This window comes from Schistocerca nitens, chromosome 6 (genome assembly GCF_023898315.1).
Source record: "Schistocerca nitens isolate TAMUIC-IGC-003100 chromosome 6, iqSchNite1.1, whole genome shotgun sequence".
Taxonomy (NCBI): domain Eukaryota; kingdom Metazoa; phylum Arthropoda; class Insecta; order Orthoptera; family Acrididae; genus Schistocerca; species Schistocerca nitens.
In genome coordinates, this window is record NC_064619.1 from 44,586,284 (window position 1) to 44,608,741 (window position 22,458).

General features: G+C 40.2%; 1 protein-coding gene across 1 annotated transcript in view; it reads left to right on the top strand.

Annotated features, from left to right (window-relative positions):
- The first annotated feature begins 392 nt into the window (after positions 1-392).
- LOC126263674 (BLOC-1-related complex subunit 8 homolog) overlaps positions 393-22,458 on the top strand; it is a 112,279-nt gene continuing 90,213 nt past the window's right edge. The window contains exons 1-3 of the mRNA XM_049960790.1: positions 393-581; positions 763-940; positions 9,704-9,811. Coding sequence (XP_049816747.1) covers positions 530-581; positions 763-940; positions 9,704-9,811 — 338 coding nt within the window. The 5' untranslated portion in view covers positions 393-529. The remainder of the gene's footprint in view (positions 582-762; positions 941-9,703; positions 9,812-22,458) is intronic.

The following is a 22,458-nucleotide window of genomic DNA, read 5'->3' on the forward strand; positions in this document are numbered from 1 at the left end:
ATATATGTCTTGGAAACAGAAACCAACCATTAGATTTTGTGAAACGCCTGCAGTTAAGAATAGATCTATCTCTTATCTTCATAAAATCATCCTTCATATTTTATGTGTGTGTACGCCTATATCTTTAACTATTTATTTTCATTGTATTATGATGCCAAATCCTGTACCGTTGTGAGATGATCCCTAGATGAATAAATAAATCAAATTGAATCACATATCTTAAGTGAAAGCTATAATGCTCATTAAAATTCATTTACTGTTACTCGGTTAATATTTCTCGGCAAATGTAAACATTGAATGCTGGCCAAAGAGATAAAGTAAGAGATATAAAATAGCGCTGTAGAGATAACTATGTGGTATTAAAATCTTTGATATTAGCAATGTGTTGTCTGCTGTCATTGAAAGCAGACGGAATTCGGGGTGCTTTGTTTATATTTTGGTGACCTCGGGGGATTTAAGTTTACTCGCAGGCCGTTGACCTAATAGAGTATTTGTATTCTGTAATTCTTCGTTATCCTCTGAGACGATAATGTCTTCTCACAATATTTCTGATCCTGAATTGGATATTAAAGTCAAAAAAGGTGTGAATTGTAAAGTGGTTGATTTTACAGTGTAGAATTGTTGCACATTGCGGCGTATTAATGTCTATGTGTATGCTAATGTACCGATAAATATAATTTGACTTCAATATGCTTTTTAAGAAATGCAGAAAATTATTTTAAGTTCTGACATTTTGCGAAATATATTTCATTGTTGACGCAGCAACGGAGAGAATATCAGAAAATATGCATATTGTTGCCAATGAGCCTTCCTTGGCGTTTTATCGCCTCCAAGAACATGTTAGGAAAGCATTACCACCAATGGTCGAAAAACGAGTGGAAGTCACAAAGCTTCATCATGAACTGCAAGGCCGATGCTACGATGTCGAATATGGCGTTGGGTAAGTTGTTGCACATTCAGATTTCATTTTAGCACGTATCTCCGAAGTGTAGTCTCTCAGACCGCGAGAGTATTTTCGAACTCGTAAGCCGAAGTAAATTCTGGCGAAAAAAATCGTATGAAATATCGATTCACATTTCAAGCTTCTATATTAGTTGACCTTACGTTAACGCACACATTAATGTGACTGATCTCAACGCCTGCGTTCTCTGACATTTAGTCTGATACTGTACTGTGCTTTAACTGAGTCTTCTTCAAGCTCTTTAAGATATCCAACATTATAATTAAATTTATCATGTCTATGGATTTTTAGCCTCAATTTGTAGATACTGTTTCGTAAATTAGGTATTACATGCATTGGGGTATTTTGGCCTAAATGCAGCTATATAGAGGATGACTCTAGAGGTAGAACTGTTGAAAATCATAGCAACGGAAAACCCATCCAATGAACAAAAGTGTAAGAAATAAATTATAAGATCAATAAACTATAGACCCAATTGCATTACAAATTATTCTTCAATGATGTCATTAGGAACAGTTTCAAAGTACAGAATCAGGAGGAATCTGAATGCACAAAAGAACCATAAATGATCATAAAATCAGAACAAGGAACCAGCAACAGAAATAGTGAAAGATAACAATTTTTTTTCTTGAACAAATGCATTCAGAAGTTGACTGCCCTGTTCAACAATGAATATGCCACAGACATGAGTGAGTGCTCAACTGGATAAAGTGACAGAAAATATTGGTGGTGAAAGTTGCAATAATGAATTGTTATTATAGGTGTTACTAATGGTGTTGAGGAGCTGCTGTCAGAAGTAAGCCATATCAACTTCATTCGTTGCATTATAGTACTTTCTGACAAGCTTAATTTAAGTGATGTTAAGTCTTACGCTGGCCTTGTAAACTGAGAATCAATTAGCAAAATTAATTAACTCTTAAAAAACAATTTTGTATCATTCATAAACATGAGTTTTGGGTATTGTGTTTGTGTAAGCAGAGGTGACTACACGTGACACAGCCCACGTTTAAATAGAAAAACTAAAACAAAAGACTCAAGAGATCACATACTGCTGCAAACATATTCTCTCCATGCAATGGTCTGAAATATGTGTAACAGAAATGCAGCCACAGTAAAAGATTGCGCCAGAACACTTAGCAGATGCAGCACAGTAAATCAGTGAATGTAAGAAATGCGTTGCAGGCTGTAACAGCGAAACAGGAGACAAGAAAGGGCCTACAGCAGACACAGACAAGGTACACGAAGAGGAAAACCTTCTGAAGTGGCTACAGCCTCTTCATAAAGAATGCTGAGAACTTTTATGCAACCATAAGACCACGCATCACTAGCAGTAGCATCATCACCTTCATCGTTATCTGTTGGTTCTTCAAAGTTGTAATCTGATAGGGATCTATGAGGATTGGGAAGCCAGTGCTGCATAATGATCATGCAGTAGCAAGTGAGGAATCAGGGATAATAGCAGTTGAATGCCATGCTCTAAGTGTCAGGCAGTGGTCCTCAGCAGGGTTAAGGAAACTGGTATGTCAGCAGGAATGATTTTTGTTGTTATGATTACACAAAGTAAATAAGTGGAGCCAAAAATTGTTGACCGGCAAAATGTTCTCAGTAACAAACAGTGCCTTAGGTGGGAATTGCTGGAGACTAGTAACATTAAGGACTCTCAGAAAGATTTCATGTATATTTTATTGAAAGCCGGTGCCGTAGTGATGAATCAAAACACACATGTGTGAATTATTTTAATGTAGCCTATTACTGTTTCTGTAAAGTCTTCATAAATGATGTAATTTGTATGTAAATTATAAAACCACAAAAATAACTTTATTATTTCAATGTTTAACAGTATTTTGATAGACCTAAGAACTGATGTTAGAAATGAAGATGCAATAATACTGGCAATAACTACACTCCTGGAAATTGAAATAAGAACACCGTGAATTCATTGTCCCAGGAAGGGGAAACTCTATTGACACATTCCTGGGGTCAGATACATCACATGATCACACTGACAGAACCACAGGCACATAGACACAGGCAACAGAGCATACACAATGTCGGCACTAGTACAGTGTATATCCATCTTTCGCAGCAATGCAGGCTGCTATTCTCCCATGGAGACGATCGTAGAGATGCTGGATGTAGTCCTGTGGAACGGCTTGCCATGCCATTTCCACCTGGCGCCTCAGTTGGACCAGCGTTCGTGCTGGACGTGCAGACCGCGTGAGACGACGCTTCATCCAGTCCCAAACATGCTCAATGGGGGACAGATCCGGAGATCTTGCTGGCCAGGGTAGTTGACTTACACCTTCTAGAGCACGTTGGGTGGCAAGGGATACATGCGGACGTGCATTGTCCTGTTGGAACAGCAAGTTCCCTTGCCGGTCTAGGAATGGTAGAACGATGGGTTCGATGACGGTTTGGATGTACCGTGCACTATTCAGTGTCCCCTCGACGATCACCAGTGGTGTATGGCCAGTGTAGGAGATCGCTCCCCACACCATGATGCTGGGTGTTGGCCCTGTGTGCCTCGGTCGTATGCAGTCCTGATTGTGGCGCTCACCTGCACGGCGCCAAACACGCATACGACCATCATTGGCACCAAGGCAGAAGCGACTCTCATCGCTGAAGACGACACGTCTCCATTCGTCCCTCCATTCACGCCTGTCGCGACACCACTGGAGGCGGGCTGCACGATGTTGGGGCGTGAGCGGAAGACGGCCTAACGGTGTGCGGGACCGTAGCCCAGCTTCATGGAGACGGTTGCGAATGGTCCTCGCCGATACCCCATGAGCAACAGTGTCCCTAATTTGCTGGGAAGTGGCGGTGTGGTCCCCTACGGCACTGCATAGGATCCTACGGTCTTGGCGTGCATCCGTGCGTCGCTGCGGTCTGGTTCCAGGTCGACGGGCACGTGCACCTTCCGCCGACCACTGGCGACAACATCGATGTACTGTGGAGACCTCACGCCCCACGTGTTGAGCAATTCGGCGGTACGTCCACCCGGCCTCCTGCATGCCCACTATACGCCCTCGCTCAAAGTCCGTTAACTGCACATACGGTTCACGTCCACGCTGTCGCGGCATGCTACCAGTGTTAAAGACTGCGATGGAGCTCCGTATGCCACGGCAAACTGGCTGACACTGACGGCGGCGGTGCACAAATGCTGCGCAGCTAGCGCCATTCGACGGCCAACACCGCGGGTCCTGGTGTGTCCGCTGTGCCGTGCGTGTGATCATTGCTTGTACAGCCCTCTCGCAGTGTCCGGAGCAAGTATGGTGGGTCTGACACACCGGTGTCAATGTGTTCTTTTTTCCATTTCCAGGAGTGTATATCATCCTCATGAGTTTAAAATATGTTTCTTAAAAATCTGATGGCTGCCCTGATTCACCTATATTACAAGAGTGTAATTAATATCCTGTAAGAGCTTAATATTAACGTAGAGAAAATGACGGAAGAAATAAAAGTGACAACTCACTGATACACCCACCCACATGTGCCTCTCCAGTCGTGCCACAAGTATATCCTGTGCTGCCAGAAGCAGGACTACCTGACAAAGCAGTCATACCATATACCAACTCTTCTGTAACTTCTGCTCACCATTTTATGTGAGCCAGACCACTAGCCAGCTGTCCACCTGAGAGCAGAGTGAACCAGCCAGTGGCAGAATATGCTGCCAAGCACAACATTCTAGACTTCAGTAAGTGCTTCACAACCTGGGCCATCTGGATCTTTCCACCCAACACCTGCTTCTTGATAACTATCCTTATAACACTTCCTTCAGTCTTGTAACCTTCTTGGCTTTAATCTCTGCTATCCTCATCCCACACTCATCACCACCACCTTTCTCCATGATTCACACTTAACTCTTTCTGCACTCACACCGTTCTCTCTGCAGTCTCCCTCTTTCTTAATTGTATCTCCCTGTGTGTGTGTGTGTGGGGGGGGGGGGGGGGGGTTGATAACTCAGGGCATACGTCTTGAGCCAAACTCTGAAATGTCTAAATTGGCACAAAAAAATAAACAGAGACCCACAAGTCATTAAATGTATAAACAGTTACAGTGCAACTCCGAAAGCTAAGTAAATGCACAATGACAAAATAATGAAAGTGCACAAAACAAATCTAAAGCCATGTGGAATATTATTAGCAGCGAAACATACCGAAAGCCATGTGATATAACCTTAAGGGAAAATCAAGGGCCGGCCGCGGTCGTCTAGCGGTTCTTGCGCTGCAGTCCGGAACCGCGGGACTGCTACGGTCGCAGGTTCGAATCCTGCCTCGGCTATGGGTGTGTGTGATGTCCTTAGGTTATTTAGGTTTAATAGTTCTAAGTTCTAGGGGACTTATGACCTAAGATGTTGAGTCCCATAGTGCTCAGAGCCATTTGAACCATTTTTGAAAATCAAGGAAGTTTGATTAGAGATCAGAAATTAGCTGATTACGTAAGCAGACATTGCATGCAAAAAGTCAACAAATTGACTTGAAGGAAGATCAGTGATGATGAAGTTAACAGCCATGCTAATAGTTCTAACAGTAATTAAATATAATGTAATTTTTCTTGGATTAGGATCAGTCTCCATGTGTAGTGCTAGTGTAATTTACAGACGTGTATCACACATTATAAATACATCGTCTTTAGAAGAAGTGTTCCAAACAAATTAGGTTTCCAAAATAAAACCCCTATACAAAACAGGAGATACCGTAGAAGTGGGTAACTATAGAACTATATCATTACTGCCAGCCTTCTCAGGCTGTCTTGGAAAATTCAAACGTCCTCTCTACGCTTCAGCACGGTTTCTTTGGAAGTAGTATTATGACAATAGCCGTGGTTAAATTCGTGGGAGGGATAAATTCTGATTTATGAAGTCATTAGTTACAATGCGACACAATATCTTATTGGTAGAATCAGAAGATAACAGTGTAACAAAGATAGTTAAAAATCTTTGTTTACAATCTTAACTATAAAATAGGAATCAGTCAGTGGACATAACTCTAACAATCAGAATTGGAGAATTAAATTCACATTGAACATACAATCACTTACAATGGGTGTTCTCTAGGTCAATGACTTAGGACACCACCTATTCTGTTTTAATGTTAATGACTGACAGCAGTCTCTCACTTTCAGTTCCTGCTCCCCAGACAGTATTTCAAATTGGTACTTATACAGTATGTCTAAAACGTATTGTGTCTTCACCAGTCAAATATGTTTATAAAATTCAACTCTTCAGAACTGAGCCATCTTCAGTGCTGGTGCTGGTGTCCTAGGTCATACGTTCATTTATGCCTAAAATTAATTTTTCTGTAATTACCATCATTTTTAGTGACACCATTTTCAAACTATACTTCTTGCAATTTGGTGGAAGGCTTTAGAGTCGTATGTTATTAATCCTATCATAATTAAAGCAATTCAGGATCTGTTTGAAAAAAAAAAAAAGTAAACATGTAAGAACATGGGACTCATAATAAATTGTGGTACTATATATTCATGACAATTTGCTGATAAGCAGCTCATCTTGGCACAAGATGATGAAGACGTTGAATATATTACCAGGAAATAAATACAAAAATATATATAAAAAAAATGGGGCCTTCAGCTCAACATAAAGGAAACAAAACACATGGTAATGGGAGGAACGTATCACAGTTTGACATGGGAAGAAGGGACGGGACCGATCATGCATACTGAAGAGTACAAATACAGGGGTGAACAAAAATGTGGAAGCACCACAAACACAACAAATTACCATGTTTAATGCTGTGAAGGAAAGCATTCAAAAGAGCATCCAGTCATTTCGAAATGGATAAATACAGCTCCTGCATAGTTTTTGAGAGAATCTTATACCATTCTCCCTGCAAAATAGTAACAAGTTGATGGTGAAGGTAGATACTCATTAGGCACCCTTCTCTCCAACCTTGAAGGCTTAATAATACTGAAATCTGGTGACTGGTGGCCAGGAGAGATGCAGTTCATCTTTCTGCTCACAAAACTAGTTCAGGACAAAGCTGCGTGTGAACCGAGGCCCTCTCATCTTGAAGCACAGCATCACCATTTAGGAACAAACTTTAAGCCATGGGATGGACATGGTCAGCCAAAATAGTCAAATAATCTGTGACGGTGAAACGGCCTTACAGAGTAACCGTGGGGCTCATGGAATACCAAGATACAGTTGCCAAAATCATGGCCAGACCACCCTCTTCCCCTCCCCCATGTCTCACGCTTGGGATGTAAACTCAGCTAGAAAATGGAAGCCATGTGAAATGAGATTCATCTGACCAAGTGATGTTATTCCATTGCTCCATAGTCTGGATTGAAAGGCATCGGCATTAAATTTTTGTGTTACAGGCAACAAGTGATGAGTGGTTTAGGAATTCATGCTCACCCTACAAGTCCCTGCTTGTGAAGCTCCTCTTTTTTTGTTGTTTTTATGTTGACAGGGTTCACAAGTACAACTCCAGTTCTACAATGACTTTGTAGCAGTTGTCCTCTTATTTTTCATTACAGTCCTTTTCAATAACCACCTGTCACAATCACTCAACAACAGTTTTGTCCATGTTGTGACTTAACGGATAATATTTTTTCTGCTTTCCCTGTATGCAGTACAAAGCTTTGATACTGTGGCTCTTTGAAACACCAAACACCTTGGTTAGTTTGGTTACAGAAGCAACCACCATACAAGCACCAATAATTTGCCCATCTTTGAATTCACTTAGTTCCTACATAATGCATTGACAACTACACAGAACACTGTTCTGACCATGGCTGACACTTACCAACTATTGAAGACATTGCACAGGTCTCATTTGTGGTCATATACAACAGTGCAACCTGTAGGTGTGGACAGAATCTGCATTTATATTCAAGCATGCATTTCTCATGGTGTTGCTGTATTTTTGTCCAACCCCTGTACCTGGGAGAAATATCACACAAGATGCTAAACAAGATAAGGAAATTATTTCAAGAACAAATTATGGAAATTTCACTATTGGAACATTGAACAGTATTTTATGGAATCAACAGAGTTGAAAGGAAACAAACAAAAAATTGTGAAAACAGTTGTTAGAAGCATTGTGACATATGGCTCAGAAGTATGGGCAGTTAGATACCATTTGATGAAAAGATTGATAGCAACTGTGTTGAGCTTTTGGAGAACAGCTGCAAAGATATACAGATGGGGAAATGGTCAGAAGTGAAGTCATTAGGAAGAAAATGAGTGTCACAAGTTTGGGTTTTGATTTTGTGGAAGAAAAACAGTTCATATGATATGGGCATATGAAAAAGATGTCAGAGGAAAGATTGCCATGACAGATCATGGAATGGAAACTACCAGGAAGCAAGCAAATAATAAACTTCTTGCAAACAATATATGATTTTGGAACATTTGTAAAGGAATGATAATTTCATATTGTAAAAGGGAGACTGTCATCACTTCTTGAACATTAGTAATGACTGAATAACTCTCATGTCATTAATCACTCTAAGACCTATCGTTGGAATCGCTCTGCAGCCTTTTTGAAAAATTCTGTTTTGTTACAGCATGGATTTGGATGCTTGTCTTGTTACACTGCTCTCTCTTGTATATCTTTGAATGTATGGTAAATCTTGTCTGACACCATTGATTTCTCCTGCTTATATTAACTTATTTTTCTTTTGTAAGTTGTAACATATTTCTTTGTTCTTTCACAATACTATATCCCTCTCTTTTTCAGAAGGTGATAAGTGTCTTAGCTTTTGTATATTTTCATTTCATTTCATTTTATTATCTTCCTGTATATCATTTACATGATATAGGAATTGTCACAACCAAGTTATCATACTAGTACAGGTACTACAGACATAATAATGGAATATCACTTTCAAGGCATTTTTTTAAAAAGTACAAATTTATACATATAAATTAAAATTTTTGGCAATAAGTTTACACACAATCAAAGTACTCATCTACGTCATAGAAAGTTTTGCTTAAAAGGTAATTTTTAAGCTCAGTCTTAAATTTTACTTCATCTATTATTTCCTTCATGTACACTGGCAGAGAATTGTAAAGTTTTATTCCAAAATAACTTACATGCTTTTGGGTTTGTGTTGTCCTTACCCTTTCTACATACAAATTCTTAAGAGTTCTAGTATTATAATTATGGCAGTCCTCATTTGTACGTAGATTTTTCATATGTGCTCTTGTACACAGAATGCTTTTAAAAATATACAGTGATGGTATTGTGAGTATTTGCAGTTCTTTGAAAAGGGGCCTACAATGAGTTCTTGGAGAGTTATGTGCTATGATTCGTATAGCTCTTTTCTGAAATTTGAAGACATCTGTTAAGCTTGATTTAGTTTTACCCCAGAACACTATGCCGTAAGACACAATGGACTGAAAGTAAGCAAAATACACTAGTCTAGTACAGTCTGTGCTGCATACTCTAGGTAATATCCTCAATGCAAAACATGCTGAATTGAGCCTGTGGGATAAGTACTTGAGATGGTCTTTCCAGCTTAAGTTTTGATCAATGTGCATGCCCAAAAACTTTGTGGATTGTACACTCTCTATCTTCTTATCCGTTAGTTTTAACTGGAGGTCCATATCTTGAGTTGCTTTGCCATACTGTATATAATTTGTTTTACTTAGATTAAGTGTTAACTCATTAGCATTAAACCAATGTTGAATATTTTTTGTGGTTGTAATGGTCCATGTATTGTTTTTGTTATTCAAAGTTGTTAACCCACTAATAGTGTGCTGATTATTTGTAGGGCTATAAAATCTATGGAAGGTGCTGAGGAAAGTTTCGACAACATACAGGAATTGTTAAAAAATGCAGTTTTCCTCAAGCAGCAAATAAAATATGAAGAAGCCAGAAGGTAAGATTTCATTTTAGTTGACACACAGATGTGATGGTGTAGTTTTTCTTTTGTTAACTTATTGCTTTTAAGTAACACAAATCTTAATCGTATGTGCAGTCTATATTATTCCAGTATAGATCGGACATTCTTGTATGGCCTGATTGCCATTGAAAAATATGACTATTGTAAATCATAATATCTCCAATGAATGCTGAATGGTTGTTGACATCCCATACTGCAAAGATCCAAGTATCTTTATGAACATAATTATGCTTCATTGTAGTCACACTTTTAAGCAAATCTTGTGTAATAACTTCAAAGATGACAGATGGAAAATTTATAAAGTGGTCATGTATCATCTCCAGACTTGGAAGGTAGTAAATATGTTCCCTATAATTTTTATATTCTTTCCATTTAATGCTTTTAATCTTATTGTAAAGTTTGTAGCACGTTAATGATAGATGGGGGCATGGTGATTAATAGCATGCAGCATATAGTGTTTGAAATACCAGAACATATTTGTAGCAGTAGTCTGATACGTTTTACCAATTTTGTTGAAAGAAAGAAATGAAAAATGACAGGTAAAGCTATACTAATTTGAATTTGTTACTGCTGTTTGTCAGTCTTTATGGATGTTACTTCAAACAGGTGTTGTATGCTCCTTAATAGCTGTTTTGTAGAATAATTAGACTCCAGCGATTGTCTACAAATAGTGTGGTTTCTGATTGTTATGGACCCATTGGCAAGATATTATGTAAAAGTAAAATACATATCCAGTTTGCTTTGGGAGAAAAAAGGAAATAGCAAGTGTGGATTGAGTGAACAAGCAGGATGATGAAAAGTATTCCAGATCTAAAAAAGTCTGTAATTGTCAGGTTTTGTATACATTTCCACACTTGTCATTTCAATGATTCCACCTGTTTGAGCACTGCAGATATTATTTTTGAGACTATGGCACTATAATTTACAGTATCATATGTATACATCTGGACTGTGAGTGTGTGCCATTTCAAAAGTCTGTCGTGTTGGTTTAAGTCAAGTTAGTTAAAACACTTTTTACTTCTTGTTTTATTTGAAAAGTTTGCAGCTAATAGTGGTTTGTGTCCTGTTTAAGTAGACTGCTGAGTGATATTTTCCTTTAAAATTTTTCCTTAGTGCATAAAATATTGCATGTTTAGTAATTGTTCTGTATATTATTGATATTTTGTTGCATGTTTTGTTTCTGTAGGCTCCCTTCACTTCACTAATGCCTCTTTACCAGCCTTGAACCACGTACAGCTGTACTTGATAAGGTAATGATTGCCATGGGATTTGTGTTAAGCACTGTGATTAAAAGTGTTGTTGCTTTTACACCATGTAATGTGTAACTGAAATCACCAATGTCTTTAAAATTGCACTTGTCCAATTATTGTATACACCAATGCTTGTGAAATTTGCAACACAGAGGATACACATGATTGATATGAGCATTATGCTGCGCTAAAGATAGTATAATGGTGTGACTTAACTGCAACTCAGGATACCACAGCAGAGAATCAGAGGGTTAGGGAAATGTTTCTGCAAAGCACTAGCAATGCTTAAAAAAGTTGCTGACCAACTGTATCCCAGACATATTTAATAAGCAATCCATGTAGTAAATGGTGACAGTGGTACCTGCTATTCTTAGTAGGCAGCTTCCACATTTCTCATCACATGTGGACAGGCACAGTGCTGCTGAAATTCAGTGTGTAGAGGAACTTTACTTTGGCCTCTAAACATCCTCGATGTAGGTCTGGTGGCCAGACATCACTTTGTCAGACAGCACTTGATACATAGTAAATGGCAACACACATTGTATTCTATGCCTCCTGTCATCTGTGGTGCTTGTAAATGGTATTGTTCAGCTGTGTGGACTGCCATATTTTGCCCAGTTTTGAAGTGTTAAGGAATACTTGGCCATCAATATAGGGAGTTTGAACCAGGATTTGTTTAAAACACTACATTTTGTCTCTCAGTCCACACAGTGGCATTCATGTACCAGTTGGAGTTTGAAGCATTTGTGATTTATGAACAAAGGAATGACAGTTGTACCATGAATCCGGCTCGTGGCAGATGCACTGAACTGTAGATGTGGATGAGTCATTACTTGTTGTGATGCTATGGTGCCAAGCTGACCCCTCAGGTCAGAGCGATATGCTCAGGTATCTCCACATAAATGATGTGACTTTCATCTCATTCTGTAATTATATTGCGTCACATGATATGTGCTTTTCACTGAGTATGACCCACTCATGTTCACCAGTTCCACACAAGTGACACTCTTGTATGAGCATGTCCTATATGAACAAAACTGTGTCACTGTAAGAAACATTCCTAGTCTCTCAAGAAAAGGATAGGACACAGCTATAGCCAGCCATCCTAGATGTTGCAATTTTTACAAACATTATTGTAGTCTGCAGCTTTCACTTAATTACTCAAATCACTTGTTTAGTTTGAAGTAGTTTTTATTTAATTTATCAATTTTTTTAAAAATTGTGCATGATGTTTTGTGTGCTTAATTGACTGTTTTGAGATAACATATTTTTTAAAAAATGTGTTTGCTTGTTACTGAAAAAAAAATCAGTATTATCCAGAGAAAGATTAATATTTTTAATAACCTTGTGCTAACCAGAAGTCTTTTGGATGTTTTGTTGGGCATAGAACAGTGTAGTATTTGAATAAATAAAATAATTGAACCTTCAGTTGTATGCACATATTCAGAAACATTGCCTTTGTTGGAGAAGTTAATGTAATTGTTGTTGTGGTCTTCAGTCCGAAGACAGGTTTGATGCTGCTGTCCATTCTACTCTATCCTGTGGAAGCAACTTCATCTCCAAATAAGTACTGCAGCCTAAATTGTTCTGAATCTATTTGTTGCTCCACCTCTACAATTTCTGTCCCCACACTTCCATCCATTACTAAACTGTTGATGGCTTTATGCCTTAGAATGTGTCCTGTCAACCAACCCCTTTTTTTATTTCCCCGATTCTGTTCAGTGCCTCCTCATTAGTTATGTTAATCTTCAGCATTCTTCTATAAAACCATAATTCAAAAGCCTCTATTCTCTTCATATCTAAACTGCTTGTCATCCTTGTTTCACTTGCATACATGGTTACACTCCAGCCTTTCAGTGATGTAAAGTGCCACAAGTAAAGGATGAACTAGGCTGCACCATCAAGTGGTGCTGTGTGCACACCAGTCAGAATTTCAATGTAACATACAGTCACATCACACAACCCAGTATCAGATGAGGAAAGTATAGTTGGGAGGGACCACCCGTCTTACAAAAAGTGTGAATATACAAAGTTTGTAATGTTATGCATAAGTAAGCGTGCTGATCAGCCACTTAGATTTGATATGAGGTGAGGTGAATTTGTTTGTGAAGCTATGTGGCCCCAGGACCGAGAGTGTATCACGGTCGGGTGGACCGCAGTGGCTGCTGCAGGCAAGCCAGATGCAGGGGCATCAGCAAAGGGTCAGATGTGGATAAAAGTCAATATGGGAGATGCAGGGGCATCAGCAAAGGGTCAGATGTGGATAAAAGCCAATATGGGGAATTCTGATGATGGACAAATCGCTTAAGAGGACAGACAATGCTTCTAGAAATGACCGAGTGTCAGATAAGCTGATAGATGGTTGCTTACAGATCTTTGAGAATGTATAATAATTTACAGTCAAGTATTAAAACAAACCTGAATACATTTGCAATCTCAGAAAAATTAGTAGCATCCACTGACACACCAATATTCCAATATCTTTAAAACTACAGAAGTTAATATTTCACAGCAAACAAACATTTTCGCAATGAATTTCTGAACCATCAAATTTTAAATGCTTCATGCGATTTCAAAATACAATATCTCAGATGACAGTATGGCAATATAGCAATCATCTCTGAAAGCTATGTATCTTTATCTATTTTAGTTCTTGATTTATTACATTTTTTACATCTTTTCATTGTACAAATATTTGTCAGAACATCATATCCTCCACAATTACACAGCAAATGAATACAGCTTGAGTACCTCTGAACAGTGTAGTACTTTATTTAAATTTTAATACTGATAATATAAAATCATGATAATTTAAGACTGGTCAGTCGCATGTGTCAGTTATCACCACCTTCATACAAGAGTGCTGAAATATGCTTCTAACAAGCAGGCCTAAATAATTGTTTAAACAATATTAACAACAATCTGTTGTCATTTATTGTGAGTGCAATTGTGCTAGAATACTGGATTATTTATTTATGGACGAACCTTTATATTTATTGTGAATGATCTGAGAGTGACCAAATGTTTTATAACATTTCTTTGTTTGAATGCTGGTGTGATGTATACTTTAGTCTGGGAAGTGGTCAGCTTGAGTCACATGATGTCTGTAGAACTTAAGAACAATGTATTTTTGGTGGAGATGGCCTTGAGCCAGTGGAAAAGCAGACATTAGCAGAACACTATGGGAGTCAAGTGGAGACTGAGGCTTTTCGAGTGAAGAGCTCAAGGGAGATATTCCGGGCACTTTTATGTGAATTCTGGTAAGAGGCGGACCTGCTTGTGGTAACAAGTAGTATTCTATCAAGGACGTGTTTGGTTCTGTGTAGTGAACGGCTGCTACCAGACTTTAACTTCTGAAGGGATTTTATGATTTGAGAGGTCTGAAAGTGTTCCAGAGTAGGACTCTGTATAATGGAACTGAGGATAGACACTCTATGAGATAGTGTTCTTGTATCACATGTGATGGTTTGTAAATCATCAAGCTGAATCCTGAACTGTTTTGACGTGGTGTATATTTCATGTATTGTGATTACAAAATGGTCTTCGTTTTCAAGTATCTTTGATTACAGAAGTTTTGGGGATTTTGCTACCGTTCTCATAATGCTCCCAACGTAACTTTACTGCATTTGATAATGATAATTTCTGTCTGTATTTTAACTGAATATTGTAGGACCACTTCTCATGTATTTGAGATATCCTTTCTTGAATAAACATTACTCAACATAGTTCTCTGTCATCTGCATCACTTAGAACGGAAAATTTGTTATAAGATTATTCATTTACCTTTTATTTTATATTTCTGTATATTTTATTAACTCACAGTTCTAGCCAGTGACTGCAGGATCACAGCTACAGGTTATTTTATTTGCAATGAATTAGCTGTGTGGCATGAAAGCAGACGTGCAGTACGAACCTATTACCACATTGAGCTATCCTTTTTTAAATAAAGCTATGCATAATCCAAGTACCTAAAGTATGAGTAATCACAGGTATAGATGCAGCTGGTTTGACCATATGGGATGCTGTTTAGAAGAGCAACTACTCTAACATTAACCATTAGGTAACATCACAAGTTCATATGGTAAAGTTTGCAAATGAAAAGAATAGGAAAAGTGTCATTCAGATATTTCAGAATATTATTCATTCACAAAAGAATATACATACATATACATATAATATTTGGAAGGCAGTATGAAGTGTCCCCTTTCTTTCTTCCCCTTTTTTTTTCCTTAAAAAAAAGGAAAATAATTCCAGGTTTGTGATGTGCTGTTGGATCATTTTTAGCAGGGGGTTGGTGTTCCTCAGGACAGTGTTTAAAGTGTTAGCCTCTTTGCTGTACAATGCTCCTTGTTTGTGGATGATTTTGCAGTTTTCTATTCCTCCCCCAGTGTTGCAATGCCTCCTGTGGGTCCAGGGGTTAGAACAGGCCCAAGGTATTCCTGCCTGTCGTAAGAGGCGACTAAAAGGCGTCTCTCACGTTTTGGCCTTTTGTGATGGTCCCCTGTAGGGCTTTACCTCAATTTTTCAAAGTTTTCCCAAAGGGTGAGCCAATTGGGGAAGGGCGCCTTACGTGGTGCACCGTGTCCATCATGCGCTGAGACCTATCGCATCCTTTGTTGATGTGGATCTGCACTTCTGCTCATTCTCCAACTGTTGGGCAAGGTCACCCTCCTGGGTGCATATTTTTCCAACTGTGCAGTATCGTTTTCTACGGTGATGATGATAATGGACTTGTTTGCTTTGTTGCACCTGAAATCCAGCATGGTAGCCAGTCTCTTCTGGAAGGGCCGCCATGTACCCTGTTGGTTGTAGCCCCCTGACCACACAGGGATCATTCTGCTAATGCCTGCGCCGTTAACTCCCCACATATACCGAGGAGTAGATGCATCGGGACCCCCGGCAGTGGCCGTCCTGCCAGGTTGTCTTTGCTGCAGCTGGATGGCGTCTGTGGGGAGGGCCCCTGGTCAGATTGGGTGGCATCGGGGTGGATGACACGTGATGAAGCGTAGTACATCATGTCTTGCTGGTGGTCAAACACCAGCAGTCTCTAAGCAGTCACGGGCTCAATTCAGTAACAGTATGACCCCAAATCGTTCCCCTCCCTGGCCACACCATGGGAGGAACGTTAGACCAAGGATGGCAGTGGCTCTTATTCTCCCTGGTACCTTGTATGTTTGAGAGCTGATGAGGAATCTTTCTTGATGATGAAGCCTCAGTTTTTCGTTGAGCATTTAGACGGCAAGTTTGGGGACATGGAGGCCTTGTCCAAAATGAGATCTGGGTCGGTCTCGATCAAAACAGCATCCTCTGTCCAGTCATGTGATTACTCGTCTGTGACAAGTTGGGGGATGTTTCTGTAAATGTCACGCCCCATAAGAGCTTAAATATGGTCCAGGGTGTCATATTTCACAGGGACCTTCTTTTTCAGTCTGACAGTGAGCTGCGCGCCAATTTAGAGCGGCGAGGTGTACATTTCGTTCGGTGTGTCCACCGGGATCCGAGGGATAATCAGGTTGCCACCAGTGCCTTAATCTTGGCCTTTGAGGGTGATACATTACCCAAGAAGATCAAGGCAGTGGTCTACCACTGTGATGTAAAGCCCTATGTCCCTCCCCCAGTGCGCTGCTTTAAATGCTGGAAGTTCAGCCTATGTCTTCTCACTGTACTTCCAGCATCACATGTCAAGATTGCGGACGCCTATCACATTCCCAATACTCCACTTGCCCCACCTCCCATCTGTGTCAACTGCGGAGAGCACCATTCGCCTTGCTCGCCTGACTGCCGAATTCTCCAGAAAGAAAGGAAAATGATGGAGTACAAGACCCTGGACTGACTGACCTACGCTGAGGCTGAGGATGTAGGCTACACTGAGGCCTACATCCTGTACCAATGACATCGTCTTACGCCGCCACTACAACAGTTCTAGCCTCACCCCAACCATTGGGGATATCAGTCCCCACTTCAGCGCCGGAGTAGCATAAGTGTTCTTCACTTCCTCTCACTAGGAAGGGGTCCCTTGGGTCACTCCCTTCCCAGGGAGTTTGTAGTTCTCTTGTGCATCCGAATCACCATCTCCTTTTCCCACTCATGGCTGTTCATCTCCCACATTGGCGACCCAGGTCAGGGCTTTCAATTGCAGTTTGTGTCCGATCCATTCTTGCCAAACTGGAGTCCTTGTCTTTATCACCTATACTTGAGGTCCATTCACGTACACCTCCATGGTGCACACCTCGGCCGCGGCTTCGCCTGGACCTTTCACATGGCTCTAAGGACTCAGTTAACCCCGCAGCTCTCTGCTGCCACTTCCTCTCAATTCTTGACATGTACCGAGGCCATGAAGTGGTTTACACTGATGCCTCGATGGCTGATGGTCACGTCAGCTTCGCTTATGTCCATGGAGGACATATTGAGCACCATTCCTTGCCCGATGGCTGCAGTGTTTTCACTGCCGAGCTGGTGGCTCTCTCTCGTGCTCTTGAGCACATACGTTCATACCCTGGGAAGTCGTTTCTTCTGTGTACTGTCTCCTTGAGCAGCCTACAAGCTATCGACCAGTGCCACCCTTGTCATCCTTTGGCAGTGACCATCCAGGAGTCCATCTATGCCCTGGAATGGTGTGGTTGTTCAGTGGTGTTTGGACCCCAGGACACGTCAGAATCCCAGGCAACGAACTTGCCGACAGGCTGGTCAAACAGGCTACACAGAAACTGCTTACGGAGATTGGCTTCTCTGCAACTGACCTGCATTCAGTACTACACTGCAAGGTTTTGCAGCTTTGGGAGACGAAATGGAATAACCTCAGCACTCTCAACAAACTGCATGCCATTAAAGAGACTACGAATTTGTGGCAGTCCTCCATGCGGGCCTCTCGCAGGGACTCTGTGGTTCTGTGCTGGCTCCGCATTGGCCATGCTTAGGTGACACCTGGCTACCTCCTGCACCGTAAAGACCCACCTCAGTGTCGGTGGGGCGCCCATCTGACAGTGGCCCATATCTTCGTGAGCTGTCCTTCTTTGGCTGACACCTCATCGGCTAATTTAGTTTTACTTTTTATACGTGACAGTGGGTTTTATCATTCTGTACAAGTTTTTGCCCCATACCCAATCTGTTTGCTTGTCTGGGGAACTGCGACCCATCATCCGGTGGCAGCTCTTGATGGTACATCAGGGATGTAAGTTCCTCATTGCTCCAAATTCACCTTTGTATAATACTGTTGCTTGTCCATTTCCGGAATGCCTTTTCTCCCGTCATCCACAAGCGACAAGGCCACTTTGTATTTGCATGCAGCATGTGTTGGAGTCACTTGGTGAGGGCCATGTTAAACCCCAAACAAAGGGTTTTAATTACCTGCAGAGGCCAGAGTAATTTTAGATTTAGTGCAGTAATGGAGATGTTACACTCCTTCGTATGTTTTTAATATTTTGTTTTATGATATGTTAACTGTGTACCCCAACTGAGTAGCTGTGTTTGTGTGTAGGTCTAAACAGGGAGATGCCATTGGTTGCTGTGTTGTTGTTTTCCTTGATTGTGCCATCAAGATCTGACTGCCTCAAGTCTTTACTTTCTTTGATGTGAAATTATATGTGATCATGTAGGCACTGGAGCAGATGCAGATGAATGCTAAATTCTTATCTGTTCCGAGTCCATGAGTGCCCTTCACTCTCTACAGTGCTTGACCCAGCAGATAAAGTGGTCCATTATACAGGATGTCCTCCTTCAGCTACAATGGCTTGGGAATGAGGTGTCTTTCTGCTGGTTGCCAGGGCATGTGGGTATTGCGGGGAATGAAAGGGCAGATGCAGCAGCCAAGGAGGCATGTCTCACTCATTGGTTTAGTTAGTGTTCCATCCACCTACATGCTATCACCTCACCGTTGAGGTGCACAGTTATGTGTCAATGGGCTGCAAGTGACAGACAATAAGCTGCATCTAGTAAAGTCCATAACCTAACTGTGGTCTACCTCCTTCCAGTTACACAGACAGAAAGAGGTCTTCCTTACTCGTCTTTAAATAGGCTATGGTCTTGTGATGCATGGCTTCTTGCTCTGGTGAGAGGATCCTCCTATGTATGGTGCTTGTGGTTTGCGACACATTTCACCAGACTGTGTTTTATTTTCACACTAGAGGGCAGTTGCGGAATTACTGACAGATCTGCTCTCTATTTTAAGTGACACTCAAACAAATGTGGTTAGAGTTTTAAGGTTTTCATGATATGTCTGACATGTTTCCTAAAATTGTAGGGAGATGTTCGTAACGTATTAACAAGGTGACAGGCTCACACATGTTTTTGTGAGTGGTCAGCCAATCACATTTCCATATGGTGTTATTTTGCTCCTCTGTCACTTTCTTTATGTTTTAATCCCAGGTATAGCACATTTCACCCTTTGTCCGTTGTCTTATGGTGTGTGAGATGGAGTGATTGTGTCGTTTAAAGTAAATGTGTGTGTGTGTGTGTGTGTGTGTGTGTGTGTGTGTGTGTGTGTGTGTGTGTGTGTGTGTAAGGATGCTGACAACCTCACTATTGCGCACCCATAAATGCCAAACATGCACAGTACATTTTTCTACTTTAAACTGGTGTCTAATTTAAAGGTGTATTTTTCCCCTCAAAAGAGCTGACTTTTTCAGTTATGAAGCACTTTTCATTTCAATGACTTTTTCGTCTATAAGTGTGCTTTTTCATACATGCTGCAGTTATTTTTAATTTAATCTCCCCCCCCCCCCCCTCCCCTCCTCTCTCACGTGAAATTTAAACAATGAACTCACTAATTGTGACTAACTGGGAAATCCCAGTCTGTATTAATGGAAGTCACTCTTGTTGGAATGATTTCTAAAATAGTTATTTGATGCTGTAATTAGGAATTAACATACAGTGCATGTAGTGATTGGAGGAAAACTAGACAAACTGTAATATTATGTGAAATGGTGTACAGTGTAATTTAAAAGTAAGCCAGTAAACAATGGGATTAACCATACTAAAGTTGCAATACATGTTCAAAGATTAACACAACAAAAGCTTGATATATACACTAATGCACAAAAATGTTTATGCGCTTATTCAAAATAAAAGTTTGCACTGTACTGGAAATTTAGATGTGAGATTTATTGTAGAATACAACCTATTTTACCCATTATTTTATGCTGTTGTTTTGATCTACAAAGTTAAGGTCCACAGCAGCAAGAGAGGTGCTACTACCTGATGTTGATGACAAGCCAATATTTTCACTGTCAAAATTTGTTGATAATGGCTTGGAAGGAGTACATATTTGTATTTGAGACTCTTTCATACATTATTCTTTCATTGCTTGTCATCATATCTCATTTAGTGTAAAGCAATGCTTTTGATAATCCAACTTAATGTCAGTAAAGTTGAGAAGTCTGATGACAAATTTCCCTCTTCTAAAACAGTCTTCTTTACAAAATGTGATGTCTGCACTTAAGCTTTCACCACACACTTTTCTGTTACACATATTGTGCCATCTCAATGGTGGTCAGTTTTAGTGTAGTGTTCTGTCTCTGTTTTCCAGGTAGATCATCCTATTTTAGCAAAAAAACACAAAGTTTTATTGCAATTTAGCACTACTGCCATAACGCTGTGGGTAGGGACACCAGAATGGATGTTATCAAGCACTTCCATTTTACCTTAGTAACTTAACAATTTTTGTGTACCCCTAACATTATACTTGCCTACTTTATTGAAATGTGTCACACAACAGCAATCACAAGATGGGATTTAACATATATCATAATGTGGGTGCCGACAAGCAAACTGAACTGTTTTTTGCAACCCTGTGACCCACAGTGAAACATGTATTGGCCATGGCTGAAGTAAATGGGAAGGGAAGGTATGCATTCAACATTAATAAGTCTTCATCCAACCCTCACAGTGTATCAGATAATAAAGGAAGCCATGAAATAATACTGAGCACAAAGTCCATTACTATAACGCAAGTGAGTGTAGCAAGAAACTTGTGATGTTAACAGATAACCACCCTGTACACCATCAATGTTGCAACTTTCTTGTCGAGCTTCCTCAGTGGTGGTGGTCCATTCTTTTGATAGTCTGTGTGAATGCCGATAACCAAAATGCACTCTGAAATGTTTAGATACTGCATTCCATTCTTTGATGTCCGGGTTGAATCACTCTTGAGCCATAATTTAAACCATTGGTAAAGTTAAACAGAACAGCTTCATTATTCATTCCAGTCTTCAAAAATCATATGGTACTCAAGCTCCACCCCCACCCCCACCAACCCATCCAATTTTCCTCTCCCACAAAAACACACTGAGCAAGGTGACACGGTTAGCACACTGGACTCGCATTCGGGAGGACAATGGTTCAATCTCACGTCTGGCCATCCTGATTTAGGTTTTCCATGATTTCCCCAAATCGCTCCAGGTAAATGCTGGGATGGTTCCTTTCTGCAGCTACATATACACTCTGCAAATCTTGTTGAATGCATGACAGGGGATATTTCCTATTTTATTACTTATTAGGGCTTTTTTGTGTTCCATTTGCATATGTGCCATGGGAAAAATGGTGTGTTAAATGAATCAGTGCGTACTGTAATTAGTCTAATCTTGTCTTTGTGGTCCCTATGATAGTGATACATAGGATGTACTAATCTATTCCTGGAATCACCACGTAATGCTGAACCTTTAAACTTTGTAATTAGGCTTTTGTGGGATAATTGGCATCTATCTTAAAGTGCCTGCCAGTTCATGTTTTTCAACATCTCAGTGACACTCTCTCATGGGTGAAACAATCCTCTGACCATTCACATTGCCCTTCTTTGTATGCGTTCAGTACTCCCTGTTAGTTGTATTCAGTATGGTTCCCACACACTTGAGAAATATTTTAAGATGGGACACACAAGTGTATCGTAAACGGTCTCCTTTGTAGATTGATTGCATTTTACCTATGTTTAGCCAGTGAACCAAGTGCTGCTATGTGCTGTATCTATTTATCAAGGAAGATCACCAAACAGCCCTAAATATTTGAGATGTTATTTTATTTTGACTACCAGTTTCAGCATTTCAGTATGCCATCTTCAAGCCCCATCCAGATGTATCGATATTGGCGTACCGGCGCCATCAGTGTCTGGATATCACGACTTCATTTTCGAGTGCTCCCTTCTAGTTGTTGTCAAGTCTTCAAAGGAAACACTCAAAAAGCGAATTCACAATATCCAGACACTGATGGCTCCACTATGCTAATATCGATGCATCTGAATATCTATGAAATACATATGGGGCTTGAAGATGGCATACTGAAATGCTGAAACTGGTAGTCAAAATAAAATAAAACATCATCTCAAATATGTACAGCTGTTTGGTGATCTTCCATGATAAATATTTGACCAGCTGCTGTCCTGGG